Source organism: Trifolium pratense, linkage group LG1 (genome assembly GCF_020283565.1).
Source record: "Trifolium pratense cultivar HEN17-A07 linkage group LG1, ARS_RC_1.1, whole genome shotgun sequence".
NCBI lineage: Eukaryota > Viridiplantae > Streptophyta > Magnoliopsida > Fabales > Fabaceae > Trifolium > Trifolium pratense.
The window spans coordinates 15,073,438-15,096,514 of NC_060059.1; the positions used below are offsets into that span (position 1 = coordinate 15,073,438).

A 23,077-nucleotide genomic window follows, 5' to 3' on the forward strand; every position below is an offset into this window, starting at 1 on the left:
TATTTGTAAAAAATATAAATTGAGAATCAAAATATATACATATAAATCTAATTTCTTGAAAAAAATGTTAAAACAAGATAAGATAATATTTTACCTTTATTTATCCATTATTATAAAAAAAAAAAAATAGTGTAATCAAAATGTAATGTATTCAATCTCTCATTAATCAATATTGTTGTTTCGACACATCTTTAACACCTGTAAATATGTCTGATATTTGCCTAATGAGATTATAAGCAAAGAAAAAACAATTTGAATAATACTCTCCGGTCCCAAATATAAGTCACTAAATTTGGTCTAGACGATGAGTTTGAATAATACTCCGTATACTAGAAAACTTTTGAATTCGATCATTATCTTCGTTTTACGAGAAAAAATAAAAAAATTATAGAGTGGGAGCTACTACTAATTTGGTTTGCTTAAATTATTATTATTTTTTTTTAAAAAAAAAAAAACAAAAGTGTCAAAATACCCGGTTTAATCTTAACTCGCATATTGAATGAAAAAATGTTGAAAAAAGACCGAAACTGAACTAAAAAACATTGCACTAAACAACCATTAATCCACCACCACCACCACCTCCGCCACCACCAACCTCCTCCGACCACCTGAATACAACACTCTCATCCCTCACCAACCTCCTCCGACCACCTGAATACAACACTCTCATCCCTCACCAACCTCCTCACTTTCTCAACTCAAATCCTCTCAATCACCACCCAACCCCAAACCCTAACCACCAATTTCATCCCCTGCCCTTTTAATCCCAACCACCTCATCCCCCCATCTTCCCTTTTCCTCCACCACCTCCGCTGCCCTTCCTCCCCGAACCCCCTTCCCCACCTCAACCACCTCCTCACCTCTCTCTCTCTTACCCTAAAACCCTCCAAAACCCTAACTCCATTCACCTCTCTTCTTACTTCGATTTCACTTCCAATTTTTTCTACAACGATTGTCCTGGCGTCGTTACTTTCTCCGACGCAACCTCCGTCGCTAATTCCGCAACTTTTCATCTCCCCGATTATCTATCTATTGAATGTTCAGACAACAATGCCACACTCAATCATAATCCCAAACCTTCCCCCATTGTTCCTTCCGAGTATCTTTACATTTCACGTGAAATTGAATCATGGAACAATTTTCCTATTACGTTTTCGAACAATGTTTTTCGTGCAATCCTAGGTATTGGAATTGCGAAAGAGAGTGAAATGGCGAACTGGTTGTTATCGAATTCGCCTCGATTTGGTGTTGTAATTGATACTTCTATGCAGTGTCATATTTTTTTGCTGTTTTGTTTGTGTTTTAAGGCAATTCTTAGAGATGTTTCTGTTTTGAATAATGCTTTAGTATGGTTAGAATCTCAGGTTTCGATTTTGTATGGTGTTAATGGGAAATTGTTTGTTCTTAATTTTGTGAAAAAATGTATTCTTGTTGGTGCTTCGGTTCTGTTATTGTTTCCTTTAGAGAATGAGGTTGGTGATTCTGCTGATTCAAAGAAAGAGAAGAATAATACCACAGATTGTATTCGGGAGAAGAAGATTTTAATGCCGCAAGTTGTAGCGGCTGTTGCGGCGTTGCATGAACGAGCATTGCTTGAACGTAAAATTAAGGGATTTTGGTTTCCGCATCCGTCAAATAACTATCAGCTGTATGTATTTTCTGTTATATTCTGTATCATTTTGCCACATGAATGAATACTTGTTTGGTGAATTTGAAACTTGTGGATATCATGAGGTTAGTATGAATTATGGCGATTTGATTATATAGGAAAGCTGAGCATTGTTATTTATCTGACAAAGCTAACGAAGAGCGGAATAAGCGTGTTGATTATAGACCTATAATTGAGTATGATTGGGTTCATCGGTAGCATTCACATAACCAGGTACTTATAAATTATAATCTGGTTTATATAGTTTTGGGAAACAATTTTCCATTTTGTGTTTTTCTAAATTGTTTTATTTGTCTAATTAGGGATCTGGATTCACTACGTTCAATAGATTAGTGTCGTGACTGTCGTCTAATAGATTAGACGGAGGTGTCGAAATATAAGTTGTATGATTTTCATCTAAAGGCTTCTATTTGTTAACTATGGTGATTTATTTATTTTAATTGTAGTAAACCCGGATCTGTCTAACTAGATGCGTTTTGACATTTTTAGTCACATTTATAACACTGAAATACGAGCAGATGACTAATAAGTAATTAGGGAGTTAGTATGCTTAAATGTACTGTTAGGGTTATAAAATCAGTATTACATCCGCTTCCCTGCCACAATCCCGGTTGCTAGTCGCTACAACATCAAATGGGTTCGCTATTCGCTAAGTCTAGTATAGCGGCTGCTCCCACCATGACCCCAAATTGCGACAACATCAAAAGGATGGCTAAATCCAATCCTATTTGTTTTCATTAGTGACAAGTTCTGTATGTCAAATTGTTAATAGAATGGTAGCAGTTAACTCAAAATTTGTACCCAAGTTCATATTATCTAAGGCGTCACAGTCACGGGAGTAAATATACCATTTACTTTTGTTTTACCTACAACTGACGTATTTTCAATCTGTTTTCAATTATAGGGAACACAAAAAGAGAAGACACGAGAGGAGTTACTAGCTGAAGAAAGGGATTATAAACGTCGAAGAATGTCTTATCGTGGCAAGAAGAGAAATCAATCAACTATACAGGTTAGACTTACTGGACGGTTATTGAATTTTTCTGCTTCTATCATTGAATCAATCTCCCTCTGTCTAATAAAAAGTGTCTTATTTGCGATATTTCTATGTCTCAAAATAATTATCACTTTAGAATACCAATGAAGCATTAATTATTTTTCCCCCACTAGTATGCCCTTATATATTTCAACTCATCTAACTATTCCACTAACTACAATCAATAAGGGTGTTTTAGTAAATGTAATCTATTTATCAAGCATAATGGTTTCAGTGTATAACTTACTGAAATCATTTAACAAGAGTAATGGTTTCAGTGTACAAATCCATTATGGGTTAATAATATTCAAAATCAAGGTTATAATATTGAAAATCATAAGTATGAAAACCAAAATCAAGAGTTATTTCCTTTCACCAAGAGTGGCTAGAGGCACACAAAAGAAAAATTAAATTTCGAAAGTGGCGAGAGGTTTTTTCAAAATTGAGATAATTTTCAAATGGGTCTGCTTAATAGTTAATGTCGTTCAAATACATTTATAATTAAATTGAGAGTTAATGTATCGAACCTTTTATCAAAAGTGTATATGTAACTGAAACCATTTAACAAAAAAAATTAAATTTCGAAAGTGACGAAAGGTTTTTTCAAAATTAAATTGAGATAATTTTCAAATGGGTTTGGTTAATAGTTAATGTTGTTCAAATGTATTTATAATTAAGTTGAGAAAGATTAAAATGTAACTGAAACCATTTATCAAGAGTAATGGTTTCAGTGTATAACTTACTGAAACCATTTATCAAGAGTAATGGTTTCAGTTAATATGAGTGCTCATCTTTATCCAAACTACAAGTAATATGAGTGTATAACCCACCAATAGATAAACACAACAATCGCAGAACTTCATCTCAAGTATATCACATTCTACAATTAATATGAGTGCTCATCTTTATTCAAACTACAAGTAAAATGAAAATGATAGATTACTGATTTTCAACAATGTGAAAGTCAGATTCTTCCTTTTTGGTGTATAATAGTCATGCTCAATAATATCAAAATGACATAACTCATAATAAATAACAAATATGCCTTGTCCACCAAATTGGGAATTAAGACATGAACCACCAATTCTTCATACACCAACTCACATGTCAGAGACTCAACAATGAATACATAAAAAAGTTTCAATCTGGTCTCTGACTCTTGGTCACTCATTATATCCTCTAGAACCTATTTGAGCAAGGCATTTTCAAAAATTCAGAAATCTATCATAAACTAACATAACAAGAAATTCATAAATTTATCTATATACAAATCCAAAAACTAAGTAAGACATCATCTAGAACCTAGACATCATGTTGCAGCTTTTGAGCCATTTCTTGATAGTAAGAAGCTGCTTTGTTTACCACATATTCCACTTTTGAATTGCTGCAGTGAGTTAAAATTGTGGAGCATATTCCAATCCTCAAATCCATTAGCTTTGCCACTTTGTCTTGCTTTTTGAGTTTGTTCCAATCTTTGAAAGAGTCCATTGAGGTCTTACTGTCACCTTCCCATTCAGCTAGGAACTTCATGCAGAAAACTCCACAATTGTCTTTGTCTGGTTGAGTTGGCATTTTGGGAGTTTCCCACTTAAATTTGCTGAAGTCGAAAGGCATTGCCATTTTCCAATGCTTATACAATTCTATGACAAATGCCTCGACTTCCTTAAATCAGACATCAAACATCTTCTTGTAAGTGGTTGGCTCTCTTGACTTCACAAAGAACCTCTCTCCATTAATGCTATTCAAGAATTGGAATGTGCAGCTTTTGAAATTAACAACAAAGCACACATAGTGACTCCCTGGATTACCAATGAGTGCTGGTGTCATGATCTGTTTCAAAGCACATATAAAAAAAGGAACAGAAGTGAGCAGACAAACACAAATTATGATACAAAGTCAATAGAGTAAAACCTAATTAACCATAAGACATTGAAACCATTCAACAAACTTGCAGAACAGGTGAAAATGTACCATCTAGCAGTTAAACTATCACAATTTATCAAAAAGAAGATAACAAAACAAACATTCATATGCAGCATAGATGAAACTGACACACTTAGTTGCCAAGAACATAGCATGTTAATTTCCTTAGAAAATTAATTAATAACATGTATGGAAAATACTCTAACATATGCAGCATTCATTCTCAAGACCACTAACATCAAAACCACAATGTTTCAAATCAATCGCAATGCTCCCAGAGAATGCAACAACAAAAACCATTCAATTCGGTTACTCACACAAAAACAACAACGTAGTTTCAACAAAGCAATACTGTTTCATGCAGCATTTTCAAGAAAAACAACAAGAAGTACTACTAGTACTAGTACTACTCATCATTCAGCATCATTGAAATGAGAAAAGATTCATGGTGATGAGAAAAGATTAATTCACATACGTCCAAACCCTCTTCACAACTAGCTAGCTATTTATAGTAGGGGGATATACAAAACACAGAACAAATTCACTATACAAAACACCTAAAAAAAGAGAAATGTAACATTGAAACCATAAGTATGGTTTTATGGTTTCAATAAGTTATACACTGAAACCATTTATCAAGACTAATGGTTTCAGTGTATAAACTATTGAAACCATAGACTTCAAGACTAACAAGTTTTGGGGAAACAATTATAGGGTATGTTTTTATGAATCACACAACAATTATAACTAAAGGCCACAAGTAATGTAACTTGACATAAAGCAAAATCCAACAGAGAATAATTCTTAATCAAAATCCAACAATGTATTAAATGTCCAAACATATATAATGAGTTGCAGCTGGTTCTGGAACTCAGCAAAAAACCATAGACTTGGAAAACAAAACATATATGATCCATCAACAACCAAAAATGAAATACAGTTGATGAAATACAACAGTAATAGTCGGGGAAGGACTTACGTATTCTAGTTTAGTGGGGTCAATTTTCTTCCAATTCAGGTATTTGAACCATTTAAGCTTGTGAACAAAGCTTCTGAATGCAGTTGCTTGATCCATTTCCAATGCACCGGGTCTTTCCATGTTTTCCTGTTTATATGAAATGGGTAAAATCAATTCCAAAAAAACTTAAAAGTAAGTAAACTATTAATATTCATGGCATATAATGCATACATGATTGACATATCGTGTAACCAGCCTTCTCATTTCTCTGGTACGTTGGCCCCAATTCAAGCAATTCACCCAACTGTTGACAACAAAGCAATGCACCCATTCGTCCTTGTTTAGGGTCCACAAATCACATCGTTGAAGAGAGAATTTATGAAATCCGGAGCAGTAGAGAATTTCTGACCTATATAAGTGAATTAAATTATATATAAGGATTACAAAAGACATTATATTAGCTTCAAATGATTGGACGAAACAAATTAATTACTAACACTGAAACCAATAGTCTCAATCAGACAGATAATTTGATACAACAAACCAACCAACCAGCACACTTAGCAATTTAATTCAGTTACAAACATGTGAATCAGAAACATGTCAATGATGAATCAGAAACTAACAACAACAACAACAACCAAAACCATTCAATTATGTTACTCAGACAAATACAACAACATAGATTCAACAAAGCATTACTCTTTCATGCAGCATCTTCAAGAAAAACACAAAACACATCAACGTAGATTAAAACACCTAAAAAAAGAGAAATATAACATTGAAACCATAAGTATGGTTTTATGGTTTCAGTAAGTTATACACTGAAACCATTTACCAATACTAATGGTTTCACTGTATATTTGTTTCTATATTTGTTTCTATTATATGTAGCTAGTCATGTGTATATCTGTTTAAATTAGAAAGAACTACAATCTAATAGAAAGAACTACAATCTAATTGTTTACAAAAGACATTATAATTGAATAAAATTATATATAAGAATTTCCTAACTATATAATTATTTAGTTACTTTAACATTTATATTCTAATGATTTACTTATCGAGTGGAGTGCTCCAAGCAAAGGTGGATACGTCTTTCTGCAACTTAGATGCAGTTGACTCATAAACAACATCATCATAAGGACTTGTTAAGTACTTTGATTTTTTGACTGCTCGTCTACGGTCAAGGTATGTACGATCCTCCATGACTTCATGCTTCCTCCTTTTTGGCTTCATGGTGACCTCTTGACTCAAGTCTATAATTTGATCCGGCAACACAATTCGTAAGGGAGTTGGCCTGTCAAATTGATCACATAACTATTAGTTTGCAAAGTTTAATTAATACGTTTATTGTCGAGAATTTAAATAATGTTGCTTCTTACTCTATAATATCCTTCTGCTCCTCCACCGGATCATGTCTAGATTGTGTCTTCTTTGTTGCTGAAACAGGCCACATTAGAATTTAGTAAACACAACAATATAAGTTTAATTATAACCAGTAAAAGGAGAACATAGTTTAATTAATGTTGCTTCTTACTCTAGACTATCCTTTTTGGATGGTGTCTCCTTCATTGGATCCTCTTTCTTTCTTCTTGAACCCTTTAAGGGCATCAAAAAATTCCGGAAACTTCAAAATTGTTTCCTGTGTGGGTGAAAGTCCCACATTGCATGCCGTCTTCACTAAATCATCCATCGTATCTACATCAAACTCTTCTTATTCACTACTTGGATGCTCATCATTTTTCTTATCAACTCCACATCCCACATCCTTTGTCTCATCCTTCTCCTCATGCTTCTTCTCATCCTTCTCATACTTCTTCTCCTCAATTTTGTCATCCTTCTTCTCATCGTTTTTCTGTTCCTTCATTTCATCAGATTTCTCCTCCTTTTTGTCTTCCTTCATTTCATCTGTAGCTTTACCGTCATGAAAATACTCGGGAAACTTCATGATTGTTTCTTGTGTTGGGGAAAGTGGTGTTTGTGGAGCTTGTCCATCTTCTCCTTGTACTACTTTTTTTCTGTTCGCTGAAGATTTATTCCTCAAAGTTTTCCCCTTTGCCTGAGAGATTCTTCGTTCCAAGGTGTCTGCGCTTGTACTGTAGATTTGTATACATGCCCTACAATGATTGAGGTGCATTTCTGCCTGCAATTGTTATTAGAGACCATAATCAGATCCAGATGAATTTGCAGAAGCAAAGACACATATACAAAGCACATATAAGTTTAATTATTATTAGAGAAAGTAGATCAAGATGAATTTGCAGAAGCAAAGACTCATGTACAGAGCACAGTTTAATCAATTCTTGTTCAATTTAGAAGTAGACAACCAAATACGTTTAATTATAATGGTTTCATGCACAATATTAATGGTTTGTCTCACCTTAGATAGTGGGCATGTATTAGGATCAAAACACAGTACAAACGGCCGTTCATCAGTGGTATTCAGTTGTGTGACACCAGCTGTCAAACCATGTTCAAGACCCATGACATCATAAACCTTTTGAATTTCTTGATTTGCCATCTTTACATCCCAATCCCGAAGTGATGGGTGCTTGTATTTTCCAGTTAAAAATGAGCTTCTCTTCCCCATTTTATCCAAGTAGTTAATCTGCAGAATAAAAACAAAACATACATATCAGGAAAACAGAAGATGCAAAAGCAGTTACTGAATGTGAACAAGAAATCAGGAAGCTAATAACATGCAAAACAAATTATAACATTGAAACCATAGACTAATGGTTTCAGGTCAAAATCCTTTCACAACTAGCTAGCTATGTAATTCCCCCTACCATACAGGCTATACAAAACACATAACACATTCACTATACAAAACACCTAAAAAAAGAGAAATATAGCATTGAAACCATAAGTATGGTTTTATGGTTTCAGTAAGTTATACACTGAAACCATTTACCAATAATAATGGTTTCAGTGTGTAAATTATTGAAGAATATGAAGTTATTGTTAGAATGTTTACCAATAGGAAATGAAAGTCTGCAAGTGGGTTTGCAACACCTGGACTTTGCAGTCCTTCTTTCATATAATCTAGGATATGTGCGCACCAATTGTATGATGAAACACCGGCTGCATCTTCTAAGATGTGGGCATAGTGAAGAGAGACATCACTGTGGTTAGTCGGACACAATATGTTGTGAATTGTGTAACATATTGCACCCTTCACCCAAGCAGTTGGTTTCTCAGTTGTCTTCAAGACTCTCTCCAATTCTGCCAACTTCACATATTGAGAAAAGCCTTCATTCAATCCTAATTCTGCCCTCAACCTTTTTATTGCCTCATCCGAGCAAACACCGGTGTTTATTTTTTTTCCGACCATTGGAAGCTCGTATACGCGGTGGGCATCATGCTCTTTTAATTCAAGCACTTTTGTCGTAGTCAATCTGATGCACATGTTATCCTTGTCAAAGTTGTTTACGATCCAATCCACAAAGAATGTGTGGATTCTTGTCCAATTGCAAATGTGCAGCATTCCTCCAAACCCGTATTCGTTCAATACATCAATTATCTTCTTTTTTGTTTTTTTTCCATTGACAGATTGCATAATATCATACACTTTAGGTATGCTCAATTTGTGTCTCAACATATGTTCAGCCTCGGTAGGTTTCTGCTTCTGTTCAGTTGCTTTTGCAGCTTGCATTTTCACCTTTTGTTGTCGGGTAGTATCCGAAGATGAAGCCTATCGCAGTCATCAGACTCGAAGGCTTCATCTTGGATGAAGCCTAGCTAGTTGTGAAAGGATTTTGACCTGAAACCATTAGTCTATGGTTTCAATGTTATAATTTGTTTTGCATGTTATTAGCTTCCTGATTTCTTGTTCACATTCAGTAACTGCTTTTGCATCTTCTGTTTTCCTGATATGTATGTTTTGTTTTTATTCTGCAGATTAACTACTTGGATAAAATGGGGAAGAGAAGCCCATTTTTAACTGGAAAATACAAGCACCCATCACTTCGGGATTGGGATGTAAAGATGGCAAATCAAGAAATTCAAAAGGTTTATGATGTCATGGGTCTTGAACATGGTTTGACAGCTGGTGTCACACAACTGAATACCACTGATGAACGGCCGTTTGTACTGTGTTTTGATCCTAATACATGCCCACTATCTAAGGTGAGACAAACCATTAATATTGTGCATGAAACCATTATAATTAAACGTATTTGGTTGTCTACTTCTAAATTGAACAAGAATTGATTAAACTGTGCTCTGTACATGAGTCTTTGCTTCTGCAAATTCATCTTGATCTACTTTCTCTAATAATAATTAAACTTATATGTGCTTTGTATATGTGTCTTTGCTTCTGCAAATTCATCTGGATCTGATTATGGTCTCTAATAACAATTGCAGGCAGAAATGCACCTCAATCATTGTAGGGCATATATACAAATCTACAGTACAAGCGCAGACACCTTGGAACGAAGAATCTCTCAGGCAAAGGGGAAAACTTTGAGGTATAAATCTTCAGCGAACAGAAAAAAAGTAGTGCAAGGAGAAGATGGACAAGCTCCACAAACACCACTTTCCCCAACACAAGAAACAATCATGAAGTTTCCTGAGTATTTTCATGACGGTAAAGCTACAGATGAAATGAAGGAAGACAAAAAGGAGGAGAAATCTGATGAAATGAAGGAAGAGAAAAACGATGAGAAGAAGGATGACAAAATTGAGGAGAAGAAGTATGAGAAGAAGCATGAGGAGAAGGATGAGACAAAGGATGTGGGATGTGGAGTTGATAAGAAAAATGATGAGCATCCAAGTAGTGAATAAGAAGAGTTTGATGTAGATACATTTAGTGAAGACGGCATGCAATGTGGGACTTTCACCCACACAGGAAACAATTTTGAAGTTTCCGGAATTTTTTGATGCCCTTAAAGGGTTCAAGAAGAAAGAAAGAGGATCCAATGAAGGAGACACCATCCAAAAAGGATAGTCTAGAGTAAGAAGCAACATTAATTAAACTATGTTCTCCTTTTACTGGTTATAATTAAACTTATATTGTTGTGTTTACTAAATTCTAATGTGGCCTGTTTCAGCAACAAAGAAGACACAATCTAGACATGATCCGGTGGAGGAGCAGAAGGATATTATAGAGTAAGAAGCAACATTATTTAATGCTCGACAATAAACGTATTAATTAAACTTTGCAAACTAATAGTTATGTGATCAATTTGACAGGCCAACTCCCTTACGAATTGTGTTACCGGATCAAATTATAGACTTGAGTCAAGAGGTCACCATGAAGCCAAAAAGGAGGAAGCATGAAGTCATGGAGGATCGTACATACCTTGACCGTAGACGAGCAGTCAAAAAATCAAAGTACTTAACAAGTCCTTATGATGATGCTGTTTATGAGTCAACTGCATCTAAGTTGCAGAAAGACGTATCCACCTTTGCTTGGAGCACTGCACTCGATATTAGAATATAAATGTTAAAGTAACTAAATAATTATATAGCTAGGAAATTCTTATATATAATTTTATTCAATTATAATCTCTTTTGTAAACAATTAGATTGTAGTTTTTTCTATTAGATTGTAGTTCTTTCTAATTTAAACAGATATACACATGACTAGCTACATATAATAGAAACAAATATACAGTGAAACCATTAGTATTGGTAAATGGTTTCAGTGTATAACTTACTGAAACCATAAAACCATACTTATGGTTTCAATGTTATATTTCTCTTTTTTTAGGTGTTTTAATCTACGTTGATGTGTTTTGTGTTTTTCTTGAAGATGCTGCATGAAAGAGTAATGCTTTGTTGAATCTATGTTGTTGTATTTGTCTGAGTAACATAATTGAATGGTTTTGGTTGTTGTTGTTAGTTTCTGATTCATCATTGACATGTTTCTGATTCACATGTTTGTAACTGAATTAAATTGCTAAGTGTGCTGGTTGGTTGGTTTGTTGTATCAAATTATCTGTCTGATTGAGACTATTGGTTTCAGTGTTAGTAATTAATTTGTTTCGTCCAATCATTTGAAGCTAATATAATGTCTTTTGTAATCCTTATATATAATTTAATTCACTTATATAGGTCAGAAATTCTCTACTGCTCCGGATTTCATAAATTCTCTCTTCAACGATGTGATTTGTGGACTCTAAACAAGGACGAATGGGTGCATTGCTTTGTTGTCAACAGTTGGGTGAATTGCTTGAATTGGGGCCAACGTACTGGAGAAATGAGATGGTTGGTTACACGATATGTCAATCATGTATGCATTATATGCCATGAATATTAATAGTTTACTTACTTTTAAGTTTTTTTGGAATTGATTTTACCCATTTCATATAAACAGGAAAACTTGGAAAGACCCGGTGCATTGGAAATGGATCAAGCAACTGCATTCAGAAGCTTTGTTCACAAGCTTAAATGGTTCAAATACCTGAATTGGAAGAAAATTGACCCCATTAAACTAGAATACGTAAGTCCTTCCCCGACTATTACTGCTGTATTTCATCAACTGTATTTCATTTTTGGTTGTTGATGGATCATATATGTTTTGTTTTCCAAGTCTATGGTTTTTTGCTGAGTTCCAGAACCAGCTGCAACTCATTATATATGTTTGGACATTTAATACACTGTTGGATTTTGATTAAGAATTATTCTCTGTTGGATTTTGCTTTATGTCAAGTTACATTACTTGTGGCCTTTAGTTATAATTGTTGTGTGATTCATAAAAACAGACCCTATAATTGTTTCCCCAAAACTTGTTAGTCTTGAAGTCTATGGTTTCAATAGTTTATACACTGAAACCATTAGTCTTGATAAATGGTTTCAGTGTATAACTTATTAAAACCATAAAACCATACTTATGGTTTCAATGTTACATTTCTCTTTTTTTAGGTGTTTTGTATAGTGAATTTGTTCTGTGTTTTGTATATCCCCCTACTATAAATAGCTAGCTAGTTATGAAGAGGGTTTGGACGTATGTGAATTAATCTTTTCTCATCACCATGAATCTTTTCTCATTTCAATGATGCTGAATGATGAGTAGTACTAGTAGTACTTCTTGTTGTTTTTCTTGAAGATGCTGCATGAAATAGTATTGCTTTGTTGAAACTACGTTGTTGTTTTTGTGTGAGTAACCGAATTGAATGGTTTTTGTTGTTGCATTCTCTGGGAGCATTGCGATTGATTTGAAACATTGTGGTTTTGATGTTAGTGGTCTTGAGAATGAATGCTGCATATGTTAGAGTATTTTCCATACATGTTATTAATTAATTTTCTAAGGAAATTAACATGCTATGTTCTTGGCAACTAAGTGTGTCAGTTTCATCTATGCTGCATATGAATGTTTGTTTTGTTATCTTCTTTTTGATAAATTGTGATAGTTTAACTGCTAGATGGTACATTTTCACCTGTTCTGCAAGTTTGTTGAATGGTTTCAATGTCTTATGGTTAATTAGGTTTTACTCTATTGACTTTGTATCATAATTTGTGTTTGTCTGCTCACTTCTGTTCCTTTTTTTATATGTGCTTTGAAACAGATCATGACACCAGCACTCATTGGTAATCCAGGGAGTCACTATGTGTGCTTTGTTGTTAATTTCAAAAGCTGCACATTCCAATTCTTGAATAGTATTAATGGAGAGAGGTTCTTTGTGAAGTCAAGAGAGCCAACCACTTACAAGAAGATGTTTGATGTCTGATTTAAGGAAGTCGAGGCATTTGTCATAGAATTGTATAAGCATTGGAAAATGGCAATGCCTTTCGACTTCAGCAAATTTAAGTGGGAAACTCCCAAAATGCCAACTCAACCAGACAAAGACAATTGTGGAGTTTTCTGCATGAAGTTCCTAGCTGAATGGGAAGGTGACAGTAAGACCTCAATGGACTCTTTCAAAGATTGGAACAAACTCAAAAAGCAAGACAAAGTGGCAAAGCTAATGGATTTGAGGATTGGAATATGCTCCACAATTTTAACTCACTGCAGCAATTCAAAAGTGGAATATGTGGTAAACAAAGCAGCTTCTTACTATCAAGAAATGGCTCAAAAGCTGCAACATGATGTCTAGGTTCTAGATGATGTCTTACTTAGTTTTTGGATTTGTATATAGATAAATTTATGAATTTCTTGTTATGTTAGTTTATGATAGATTTCTGAATTTTTGAAAATGCCTTGCTCAAATAGGTTCTAGAGGATATAATGAGTGACCAAGAGTCAGAGACCAGATTGAAACTTTTTTATGTATTCATTGTTGAGTCTCTGACATGTGAGTTGGTGTATGAAGAATTGGTGGTTCATGTCTTAATTCCCAATTTGGTGGACAAGGCATATTTGTTATTTATTATGAGTTATGTCATTTTGATATTATTGAGCATGACTATTATACACCAAAAAGGAATAATCTGACTTTCACATTGTTGAAAATCAGTAATCTATCATTTTCATTTTACTTGTAGTTTGAATAAAGATGAGCACTCATATTAATTGTAGAATGTGATATACTTGAGATGAAGTTCTGCGATTGTTGTGTTTATCTATTGGTGGGTTATACACTCATATTACTTGTAGTTTGGATAAAGATGAGCACTCATATTAACTGAAACCATTACTCTTGATAAATGGTTTCAGTAAGTTATACACTGAAACCATTACTCTTGATAAATGGTTTCAGTTACATTTTAATCTTTCTCAACTTAATTATAAATACATTTGAACAACATTAACTATTAAGCAAACCCATTTGAAAATTATCTCAATTTAATTTTGAAAAAACCTTTCGTCACTTTCGAAATTTAATTTTTTTTGTTAAATGGTTTCAGTTACATATACACTTTTGATAAAAGGTTCGATGCATTAACTCTCAATTTAATTATAAATGTATTTGAACGACATTAACTATTAAGCAGACCCATTTGAAAATTATCTCAATTTTGAAAAAACCTCTCGCCACTTTCGAAATTTAATTTTTCTTTTGTGTGCCTCTAGCCACTCTTGGTGAAAGGAAATAACTCTTGATTTTGGTTTTCATACTTATGATTTTCAATATTATAACCTTGATTTTGAATATTATTAACCCATAATGGATTTGTACACTGAAACCATTACTCTTGTTAAATGATTTCAGTAAGTTATACACTGAAACCATTATGCTTGATAAATAGATTACATTTACTAAAACACCCTTATTGATTGTAGTTAGTGGAATAGTTAGATGAGTTGAAATATATAAGGGCATACTAGTGGGGGGAAAATAATTAATGCTTCATTGGTATTCTAAAGTGATAATTATTTTGAGACATAGAAATATCGCAAATAAGACACTTTTTATTAGACAGAGGGAGATTGATTCAATGATAGAAGCAGAAAAATTCAATAACCGTCCAGTAAGTCTAACCTGTATAGTTGATTGATTTCTCTTCTTGCCACGATAAGACATTCTTCGACGTTTATAATCCCTTTCTTCAGCTAGTAACTCCTCTTGTGTCTTCTCTTTTTGTGTTCCCTATAATTGAAAACAGATTGAAAATACGTCAGTTGTAGGTAAAACAAAAGTAAATGGTATATTTACTCCCGTGAATGTGACGCCTTAGATAATATGAACTTGGGTACAAATTTTGAGTTAACTGCTACCATTCTATTAACAATTTGACATATGAGTTGGTGTATGAAGAATTGGTGGTTCATGTCTTAATTCCCAATTTGGTGGACAAGGCATATTTGTTATTTATTATGAGTTATGTCATTTTGATATTATTGAGCATGACTATTATACACCAAAAAGGAAGAATCTGACTTTCACATTGTTGAAAATCAGTAATCTATCAATTTTATTTTACTTGTAGTTTGAATAAAGATGAGCACTCATATTAACTGTAGAATGTGATATACTTGAGATGAAGTTCTGCGATTGTTGTGTTTATCTATTGGTGGGTTATACACTCATATTACTTGTAGTTTGGATAAAGATGAGCACTCATATTAACTGAAATCATTACTCTTGATAAATGGTTTCAGTTACATTTTAATCTTTCTCAACTTAATTATAAATGCATTTGAACAACATTAACTATTAAGCAAACCCATTTGAAAATTATCTCAATTTAATTTTGAAAAAACCTTTCGTCACTTTCGAAATTTAATTTTTTTTGTTAAATGATTTCAGTTACATATACACTTTTGATAAAATGTTCAATACATTAACTCTCAATTTAATTATAAATGTATTTGAACGACATTAACTATTAAGCAGACTCATTTGAAAATAATCTCAATTTTGAAAAAACCTCTCGCCACTTTCGAAATTTAATTTTTCTTTTGTGTGCCTCTAGCCACTCTTGGTGAAAGGAAATAACTCTTGATTTTGGTTTTCATACTTATGATTTTCAATATTATAACCTTGATTTTGAATATTATTAACCCATAATGGATTTGTACACTGAACCATTACTCTTGTTAAATGGATTCAGTAAGTTATACACTGAAACCATTAGTCTTGTTAAATGGTTTCAGTTACATATACACTTTTGATAAAATGTTCAGGAACTTCCATTAGTTGAAACCTACTTAAGGATGGTCTCCCAACATGAGAAAGATAAGGATGGTCTTCGAATCAACCCATTTGAAGGACGTGCATTTGAATCCAACACATCACCTCTCTTCCGAGGTTTAGGTTCATGAGTTGATTTGAAGACAATTCTCCTCTCTTCGAATCCAATACATTTTAATATTTCTCAACTCAATTATAAATGCATTTGAACGACATTAACTATTAAGCAGACCCATTTGAAAATTATCTCAATTTTGAAAAAACAATTGATTTTGGTTTTCATACTTATGATTTTCAATATTATATCCTTTGATTTTGAATATTATTAACCCATTATGGATTTGTACACTGAAACCATTACTCTTGTTAAATGGTTTCAGTAAGTTATACACTGAAACCATTATGCTTGATAAATGGTTTCAGTACGTTATACACTGAAACCATTAGTCTTGTTAAATGGTTTCAGTTACATATACACTTTTGATAAAAGGTTCAGGAACTTCCATTAGTTGAAACTTCCATTAGTCTTCCATCAGTCTTGTTAAAAGTGCAAGATGAAAGTAACAAATGGCTAAATATAATCATAATAATGGACCAAATATAAAAATGTTATTATATTATCAATTTACCATTTAAAGATAATGAATTATTAATAAACCATGTTTGGTTGTATCCAAAAATACACAACTATGTCTCACATCCTTTACAAGTTTGATTTTAAAGCTCAAATAGATATACAAATGCAAGCTTAATCTTGACATTTGTAGAGTGAAAACAATCTTTGGTCCACAAAAGGGAATGAGACGATGGCATCAACCTCTGCTTGCAACCCTTATGAAATTCTTAGAACCTGGAGATTTCAGTGAAGAAGAACATGAGATAAACCAAATATAAAAGCATCAAATTCAGTGGTAAAGCTGCACTCAATGCAATAAAGCGCGTAAAAAAAATGGTCAAAAGGAAACTATAACACTTCTAACATAAAAAATCACAATGTAGCACAACCAAACATCAAATTGTGTATTAAATCTGAATATTAAAACAAATTATCCAAACAACTGACACATTGTTATGTCCTACTTCTTTCTATTGTGCAGCCATCAAATTGGAATGAATGTTTTAATTTGCAATTCATGCAAAAGATGTACTAAATCAGATCAAGCATGTTTATATGGCCAAATTCTGCATTAATAGAACATACATTGTTCACTACTAACTCATAAGCTTATCAAATGAAACCATATATACAAACCAGAAAACCAAAAAACCATATAATTTACTCCCTTTATCTATTCCAGAAACTGCAATCATTTCACATACAGCTACTAGGAAGATTACAATTCATTAAACTAAAATATCAAATTCATTCATATAATAATGCTATTGAAAGTGCTGCATTCCATTTATTAAACTTTAGATATTACTGAAATATTCCAAGCAAAAACAAAGATAACCCAACTGTATCAAGAAATGAAGAAAATAATGCAAATTAAAGCCGAACCTTGGAAGTCAGGAACATTACTGCTGCTCTTGCATTTCTCCTGCTGCACTTTTTTTCTTTAAAGCCTCCTCATCTTCTCTCTTTTGTTTCTTCCGTTCTATAATGAATTTCTACCTTTCTCTAGCTTTTTCATAATCACTTTTAAGTCGCTTCTTTGACTTAATTGGATTTGGTCTTTCTTTGAACTTTGGTGCAGTGGACTTACCGGAAGATGGTTCACCAACAACAACAATTGCTTTTGAAGACTTAGACGGCGTCACTAACGACGGGTTTGTACCAATACCTTTAGAAAAAAGTAACTCCTCTGCCTTTTTCCCAGCTTCAAGAACACCATCAAGAAAAATTTGAGAAGCCTCTGGATCTGCACAAACACGCGTAGAAAGCTGAACTGTAACAGCACAAATTTGTTGATATCGTTGTGCTTAGGTGGTGTCTTCAGTGCCAACACTGATGGAAGATTTCAGTTTATCGACAGACGGACGCACATCTCTAGTCCAACGCTTCAAAACATATTGTGCAAGTATTGTCTTCAAACAATGATATTGCACAGAACCACCCAAGAACTCCAAGATTTTGAAAACATGTCGACATAAGAATCCCCTGTTCTCAAACATACGACATGTGCAACTAAAACTTTTGCTCCTAATGTCAACTGTGACAACCCTCTCATCAAGTCGATCAAGATCTTCATAACTCGGGGACATAATTTCATGAAATTCATCAGAATTTGAAGCCCCACCATTATCATTATCAGCATCATCATTATGATCATCTACTTCATCAGGATCATCAACCTTTTCAATTGTGAACACTTTGAAAAACTTATTTAACTCAGACCCTTTTGATGTGTCCTCCTGATAATAATATTTGAAGGAAAGGTCATACTGCCTGTGGATAAATGCAAAAGAAGCTGGTGTGTACTTCTTTACAACGGACCGCATCAGTTGACTGTTGGGGTAATTATTTTTTGTTCTAGTGTTAGCAGCCTTGAAGTTCAAATCAGCATGATTATCCCTCATTCTCTGAACCATAATGTTGAAATGACTAAAGAATTGAACAAGTGAATGGTCTGGACTCAAAAATCCACGAAGAAAAGCATTGAAAGACTCACTTAACTGAGTCGTCTTCAGACCAGCTGTAAAATGTGACTTGACCCAAGCTGAAGACCAGTGCATATGATTCCTATGAGTCTGGACAAGCCATGTCCAGTCTGAAATAGGCCTTCCATCAAAACAATTTTTCATCATCTGATCCCAATTGTAGTCGAAATCTTATTCATCTTCTACATTTGAAATCAAATTAGTTAACTCATCAAAAAAGGAACTGTTCGCACGAGTGCCGAGATTTTTCTTTGCATTCTCTGATATGTGCCACGAACAAAGACCATGGAAAACACCTTGAAAAATATTCGGAACTGACTTCAACAACGCAGTAGCCTGGTCTGTATATATCGTCTGTGGTTTCTTATTAGACATGCGCTTCAAGAATGTTGTAAACAACCAATCAAAAGTAGCAGCTGTCTCATCATACAGTAAGGCAGCACCAAATAAGACACTCTTGCGATGATTGTCAAAACCAAGAAAGGCAGCTGCAAAAATAAATGAACCAAATCAAAACAAATTACAACATATATAAAGCAATCATAAGTAAGTTATATACTGAAACCATTTACCAATATTAATGGTTTCAGTGTATATTTGTTTCTATCATATGTAGCTAGTCATGTGTGTATTTGTTTCAATTAGAAAGAACTACAATCTAATTGTTTACAAAAGACATTATAATTGAATCAAAATCAAGATCAAAAGCAAAATCAAAATCAACTTAGAATAGCATATCAGAATCAAAGTATTCAATTAGGAAATGGTGATGAATGTTGTTTTTGCCTGAAACCATAATACTTGCCTAATGGTTTCAGGCAAAAACAACATTCATCCATATGAGATTCAAACTCAAAATCAAAATCCAGAAATATACATTTCAATCAAAAACCAGAAATATAACAATAAAAATCAAAGTATTCAAGCATTCAAGCATGCAAACGTTAAACATATTCAAGCATGCAAAATTATACATAACTAGCTAGCTATGTATGGTAGGGGGATATACACAACACCTAAAAAAAGAGAAATATAACATTGAAACCATAAGTATGGTTTTATGGTTTCAGCAAGTTATAAACTGAAACCATTTACCAAGAGTAATGGTTTCAGTGTATAAACTACTGAAAGTCAAACTTCAGATATATTCCAGCTTTAAATGAACCAAATCAAAACAAATTACAACATATATAAAGCAATCACTAGCCATTGGTTTCATTGTATAACCTATCTGAAACCATTCAACATCAAAAATGGTTTCACTGTATAACCTATCTGAAACCATTACATTACATATAAAAAAAAACTATTTAAAATTATACACAATTGATAACTAGATAGCACAACCAGGGTGAATATAAGCGTATATGAAAATATGCAATATCAGATCAGTCAATCAGGGTGAATATCAAAATGCATATGTATAACACATACCTTTGATTCAACTCAGTACTAATTTAAAAGCAAAAAATACTAACCTAATGGACGATATTGATTGTTTGTTCGGTACGTATCGAAACTGATGACATCGCCAAATAAAGAATAATCCAGTTGCATAATTCCATCTGCCCAAAAAATGCTAGCTATGTCTTCTGCAGCATAAACTTGCATATCATAATAAAAAGATGGTTTCGACATAGCTTCATTCCTAAAAAACTCTTGAATTACAGTTGCTTTAACCCTCATCATCTCCTTTGAACAAATTGTCATCAACTAATTCTTTAAGTCCGAAAACCGAAATGGGAGATTCTCCGTGCCTCCAACTCCTTGACCCATGACGTCCTCATTGACATTCCAGCTTTAGAATTAATTAAAGCAAGTTGTCCTTGAACTTCATTTACTTCTCGGAATGATCTGAGGTAACGGTGATGCTGTTCTCTATGTAGTGGATGACAGTGATTCCCTTCCCATCTATATATCTTATAAACATTCAATGCTTCATCCAACATCAGATATATTCCAGCTTTACAACCAATCCTTTCCTCCGGTCTCTCTTTCACTTTTTCAAATTCAATAACAACCGGACTGTCTGATCTTGGCTTGTTGTTCGGATTAAGCAAACTTCCTTTCTTAAAACCTTCTTTGTCACAAACATAACGTATGTAATGTATCTTATCCGACTTCTTATTCTTTGAATTATTCTTCGACTTCAACATACTCCTGATTGAAAATCCAGTTTTATATGCATACTGACCATAGAAATCTTCAACCTCTTTAATAGAATGAAATACTAAAGTGTCCCATGATTTCTTAATGTTAGGGTGGCAACATTGAGAACTATCAGATGAAGTCAATGGTTCACTTCCAGATGCTTCAGTCGAATGAATATCACCAATTCCAGATGAAGTGGACGTTAAATCCATTTAAAACACAATCGAATCAAAACCTATACAAAAACACAATCGAATCAATAAAAATCAAAATCAAGAACACATTCACTATACAAAACACCTAAAAAAAGAGAAATATAACATTGAAACCATAAGTATGGTTTTATGGTTTCAGTAAGTTATATACTGAAACCATTTACCAATATTAATGGTTTCAGTGTATATTTGTTTCTATCATATGTAGCTAGTCATGTGTATATTTATTTCAATTAGAAAGATCTACAATCTAATTGTTTACAAAAGACATTATAATTGAATCAAAATCAAAATCAAGATCAAAAGCAAAATCAAAATCAACTTAGAATAGCATATCAGAATCAAAGTATTCAATTAGGAAATGGTGATGAATGTTGTTTTTGCCTGAAACCATAATACTTGCCTAATGGTTTCAGGCAAACACAACATTCATCCATATGAGATTCAAACTCAAAATCAAAATCCAGAAATATACATTTCAATAAAAAACCAGAAATATAACAATAAAAATCAAAGTATTCAAGCATTCAAGCATGCAAAAGTTAAACATATTCAAGCATGCAAAATTATACACAACTAGCTAGCAGTTAAACATATTCAAGCATGCAAAATTATACACAACTAGCTAGCTATGTAATGTAGGGGGATATACAAAACACATTCACTATACAAAACACCTAAAAAAATAGAAATATAACATTGAAACCATAAGTATGGTTTTATGGTTTCAGCAAGTTATAAACTGAAACCATTTACTAAGAGTAATGGTTTCAGTGTATAAACTACTGAAATAATTTTCCCCCTCAAAATCAAAATCAAAACAAGAATAGATTTAATACTTGCCTAATGGTTTTAAATGAATTTTAAAAGGACGAAATGATCGTTTCAATAACACAGATGTACCAAACTTGCAGAACAAATGAAAATATACCATCTAGCAGTTAAACTGTCACAAATTATTGAAAAGAAGAAAACAAAACAAGAGAATCAGAAACTCTAAAGTATGATAACATTCTTCAAGATTTTTTAGCAAATGATGCGGAAAGGGGCAGTGACACCAGTTCACATAACACCGCTACCATTGTTGAAACCAGATGTATAGAATCACCAACTTACCAATCTAATGATATTGATAATGATGGTACACCACTTAGTAATGCCTCCGTAGCTCCACTAACAACCCCCAAGTAGAACATGGAGTATTTTAAACCATGAGATACATACATAGATACACAACTTGAAATGAAATCAACGCATACATAACATTAAAATGTGTCGTACGTAACTCATAAGTCTTACTTCAGATCTATATAACTTATCTCTAACCATAAGTCATCAACTTACGTATGATTACCGCAGCTTAATCCCTGATTAATCCCACTAATAACCTGAAGTAAGAACAAAGCTACTTCAATTTTTATGAAAACAAAAATAAGAACTAAACCAGAAGTATATGCTAGACTAATGTCAATGTAAAAATAATGCATTGGTTCCATTTACATGAACATCAGCAATATTAAAATTCAAGTATCCACCACAAAACAGAGACACAAAGGCAATATCAGTTAGATATTGAGTTTGACAGCTACCATTAGACATAGTGGTACCAATTCTGTGTGTTTCTCCTAGTGCTACCTCATTTTTCATCAATAAATATGTACCATTAGATTACAAAACCATGAGCATTGTATTCACCATTCTCCATTGTCACAACAATTACAAAATGCTACAAAGAAAACAAGAAAATCAAGAAAATATTGATTTTTGAGTACTTATCTGATATTCAAGAACAATTTCAAATAAAGACTAAAAAAGAGTGAACCAACCTTCACTTAATCAAGAAGAGTTACCACATAAATCTTCTAAAATCCAAACATTTGACAACTTTGCAAAATTTGTAGTTGCCTTGTCCTTTGAGAACCTAGAAAACCAGAAACTTTGCAACCTGAAAAACAAAAACATAAGCATTTTGATTAGAGTATCATCAAATATCAAATATGGTCT

At 33.2% G+C, this 23,077-nt stretch overlaps 3 protein-coding genes and 1 pseudogene across 5 annotated transcripts; 1 reads left to right on the plus strand and 3 right to left on the minus strand.

Moving 5' to 3' along the window:
• Positions 1–554: 554 nt before the first annotated feature.
• On the plus strand, positions 555–13,534 carry LOC123888936 (annotated as a pseudogene).
• On the minus strand, positions 3,564–9,042 carry LOC123903191. Its single transcript, XM_045953113.1, has 8 exons — positions 8,567–9,042; positions 7,970–8,197; positions 7,127–7,732; positions 6,972–7,029; positions 6,647–6,886; positions 5,818–5,995; positions 5,608–5,733; positions 3,564–4,535 (listed from the first exon to the last, which is right to left on the minus strand). Exons 1-3 carry the CDS (start codon positions 8,996–8,998, stop codon positions 7,304–7,306), a joined length of 1,089 nt encoding a protein of 362 aa, XP_045809069.1. The 5' UTR covers positions 8,999–9,042; the 3' UTR covers positions 3,564–4,535; positions 5,608–5,733; positions 5,818–5,995; positions 6,647–6,886; positions 6,972–7,029; positions 7,127–7,303.
• A 3,162-nt stretch (positions 13,535–16,696) lies between the features above and the next one.
• Positions 16,697–23,077, minus strand: LOC123903192 (protein FAR-RED IMPAIRED RESPONSE 1-like). 3 transcript variants are annotated; one of them, XM_045953114.1, is made up of 4 exons: positions 22,190–22,267; positions 20,186–21,093; positions 17,608–19,195; positions 16,697–16,956 (listed from the first exon to the last, which is right to left on the minus strand). In XM_045953114.1, exon 3 carries the CDS (start codon positions 18,852–18,854, stop codon positions 18,030–18,032), a length of 825 nt encoding a protein of 274 aa, XP_045809070.1. In that variant the 5' UTR covers positions 18,855–19,195; positions 20,186–21,093; positions 22,190–22,267; the 3' UTR covers positions 16,697–16,956; positions 17,608–18,029. The 3 variants fall into 3 exon arrangements, with proteins under 3 accessions (XP_045809070.1, XP_045809072.1, XP_045809071.1); XM_045953116.1 differs by lacking the exons at positions 20,186–21,093; positions 22,190–22,267 and adding an exon at positions 22,900–23,077; XM_045953115.1 differs by lacking the exon at positions 20,186–21,093.
• Positions 20,429–21,070, minus strand: LOC123888947. Its single transcript, XM_045938115.1, has one exon. The coding sequence runs from the start codon at positions 21,068–21,070 to the stop codon at positions 20,429–20,431; it is 642 nt and encodes a 213-aa protein (XP_045794071.1).

Excerpts from the sequence above, each read along its gene's own strand:
- LOC123888947 (XM_045938115.1), bottom strand. The coding sequence starts at position 21,070 with ATGGATTTAACGTCCACTTCATCTGGAATTGGTGATATTCATTCGACT.
- LOC123903191 (XM_045953113.1), bottom strand. The coding sequence starts at position 8,998 with ATGTGCATCAGATTGACTACGACAAAAGTGCTTGAATTAAAAGAGCAT. Across the intron at positions 8,198-8,566 it reads CAGACTTTCATTTCCTATTG|ATTAACTACTTGGATAAAAT; the intron begins GTAAACATTCTA and ends TTTATTCTGCAG. Across the intron at positions 7,733-7,969 it reads ATACATGCCCACTATCTAAG|GCAGAAATGCACCTCAATCA; the intron begins GTGAGACAAACC and ends TAACAATTGCAG.
- LOC123903192 (XM_045953116.1), bottom strand. The coding sequence starts at position 18,854 with ATGATGAAAAATTGTTTTGATGGAAGGCCTATTTCAGACTGGACATGG.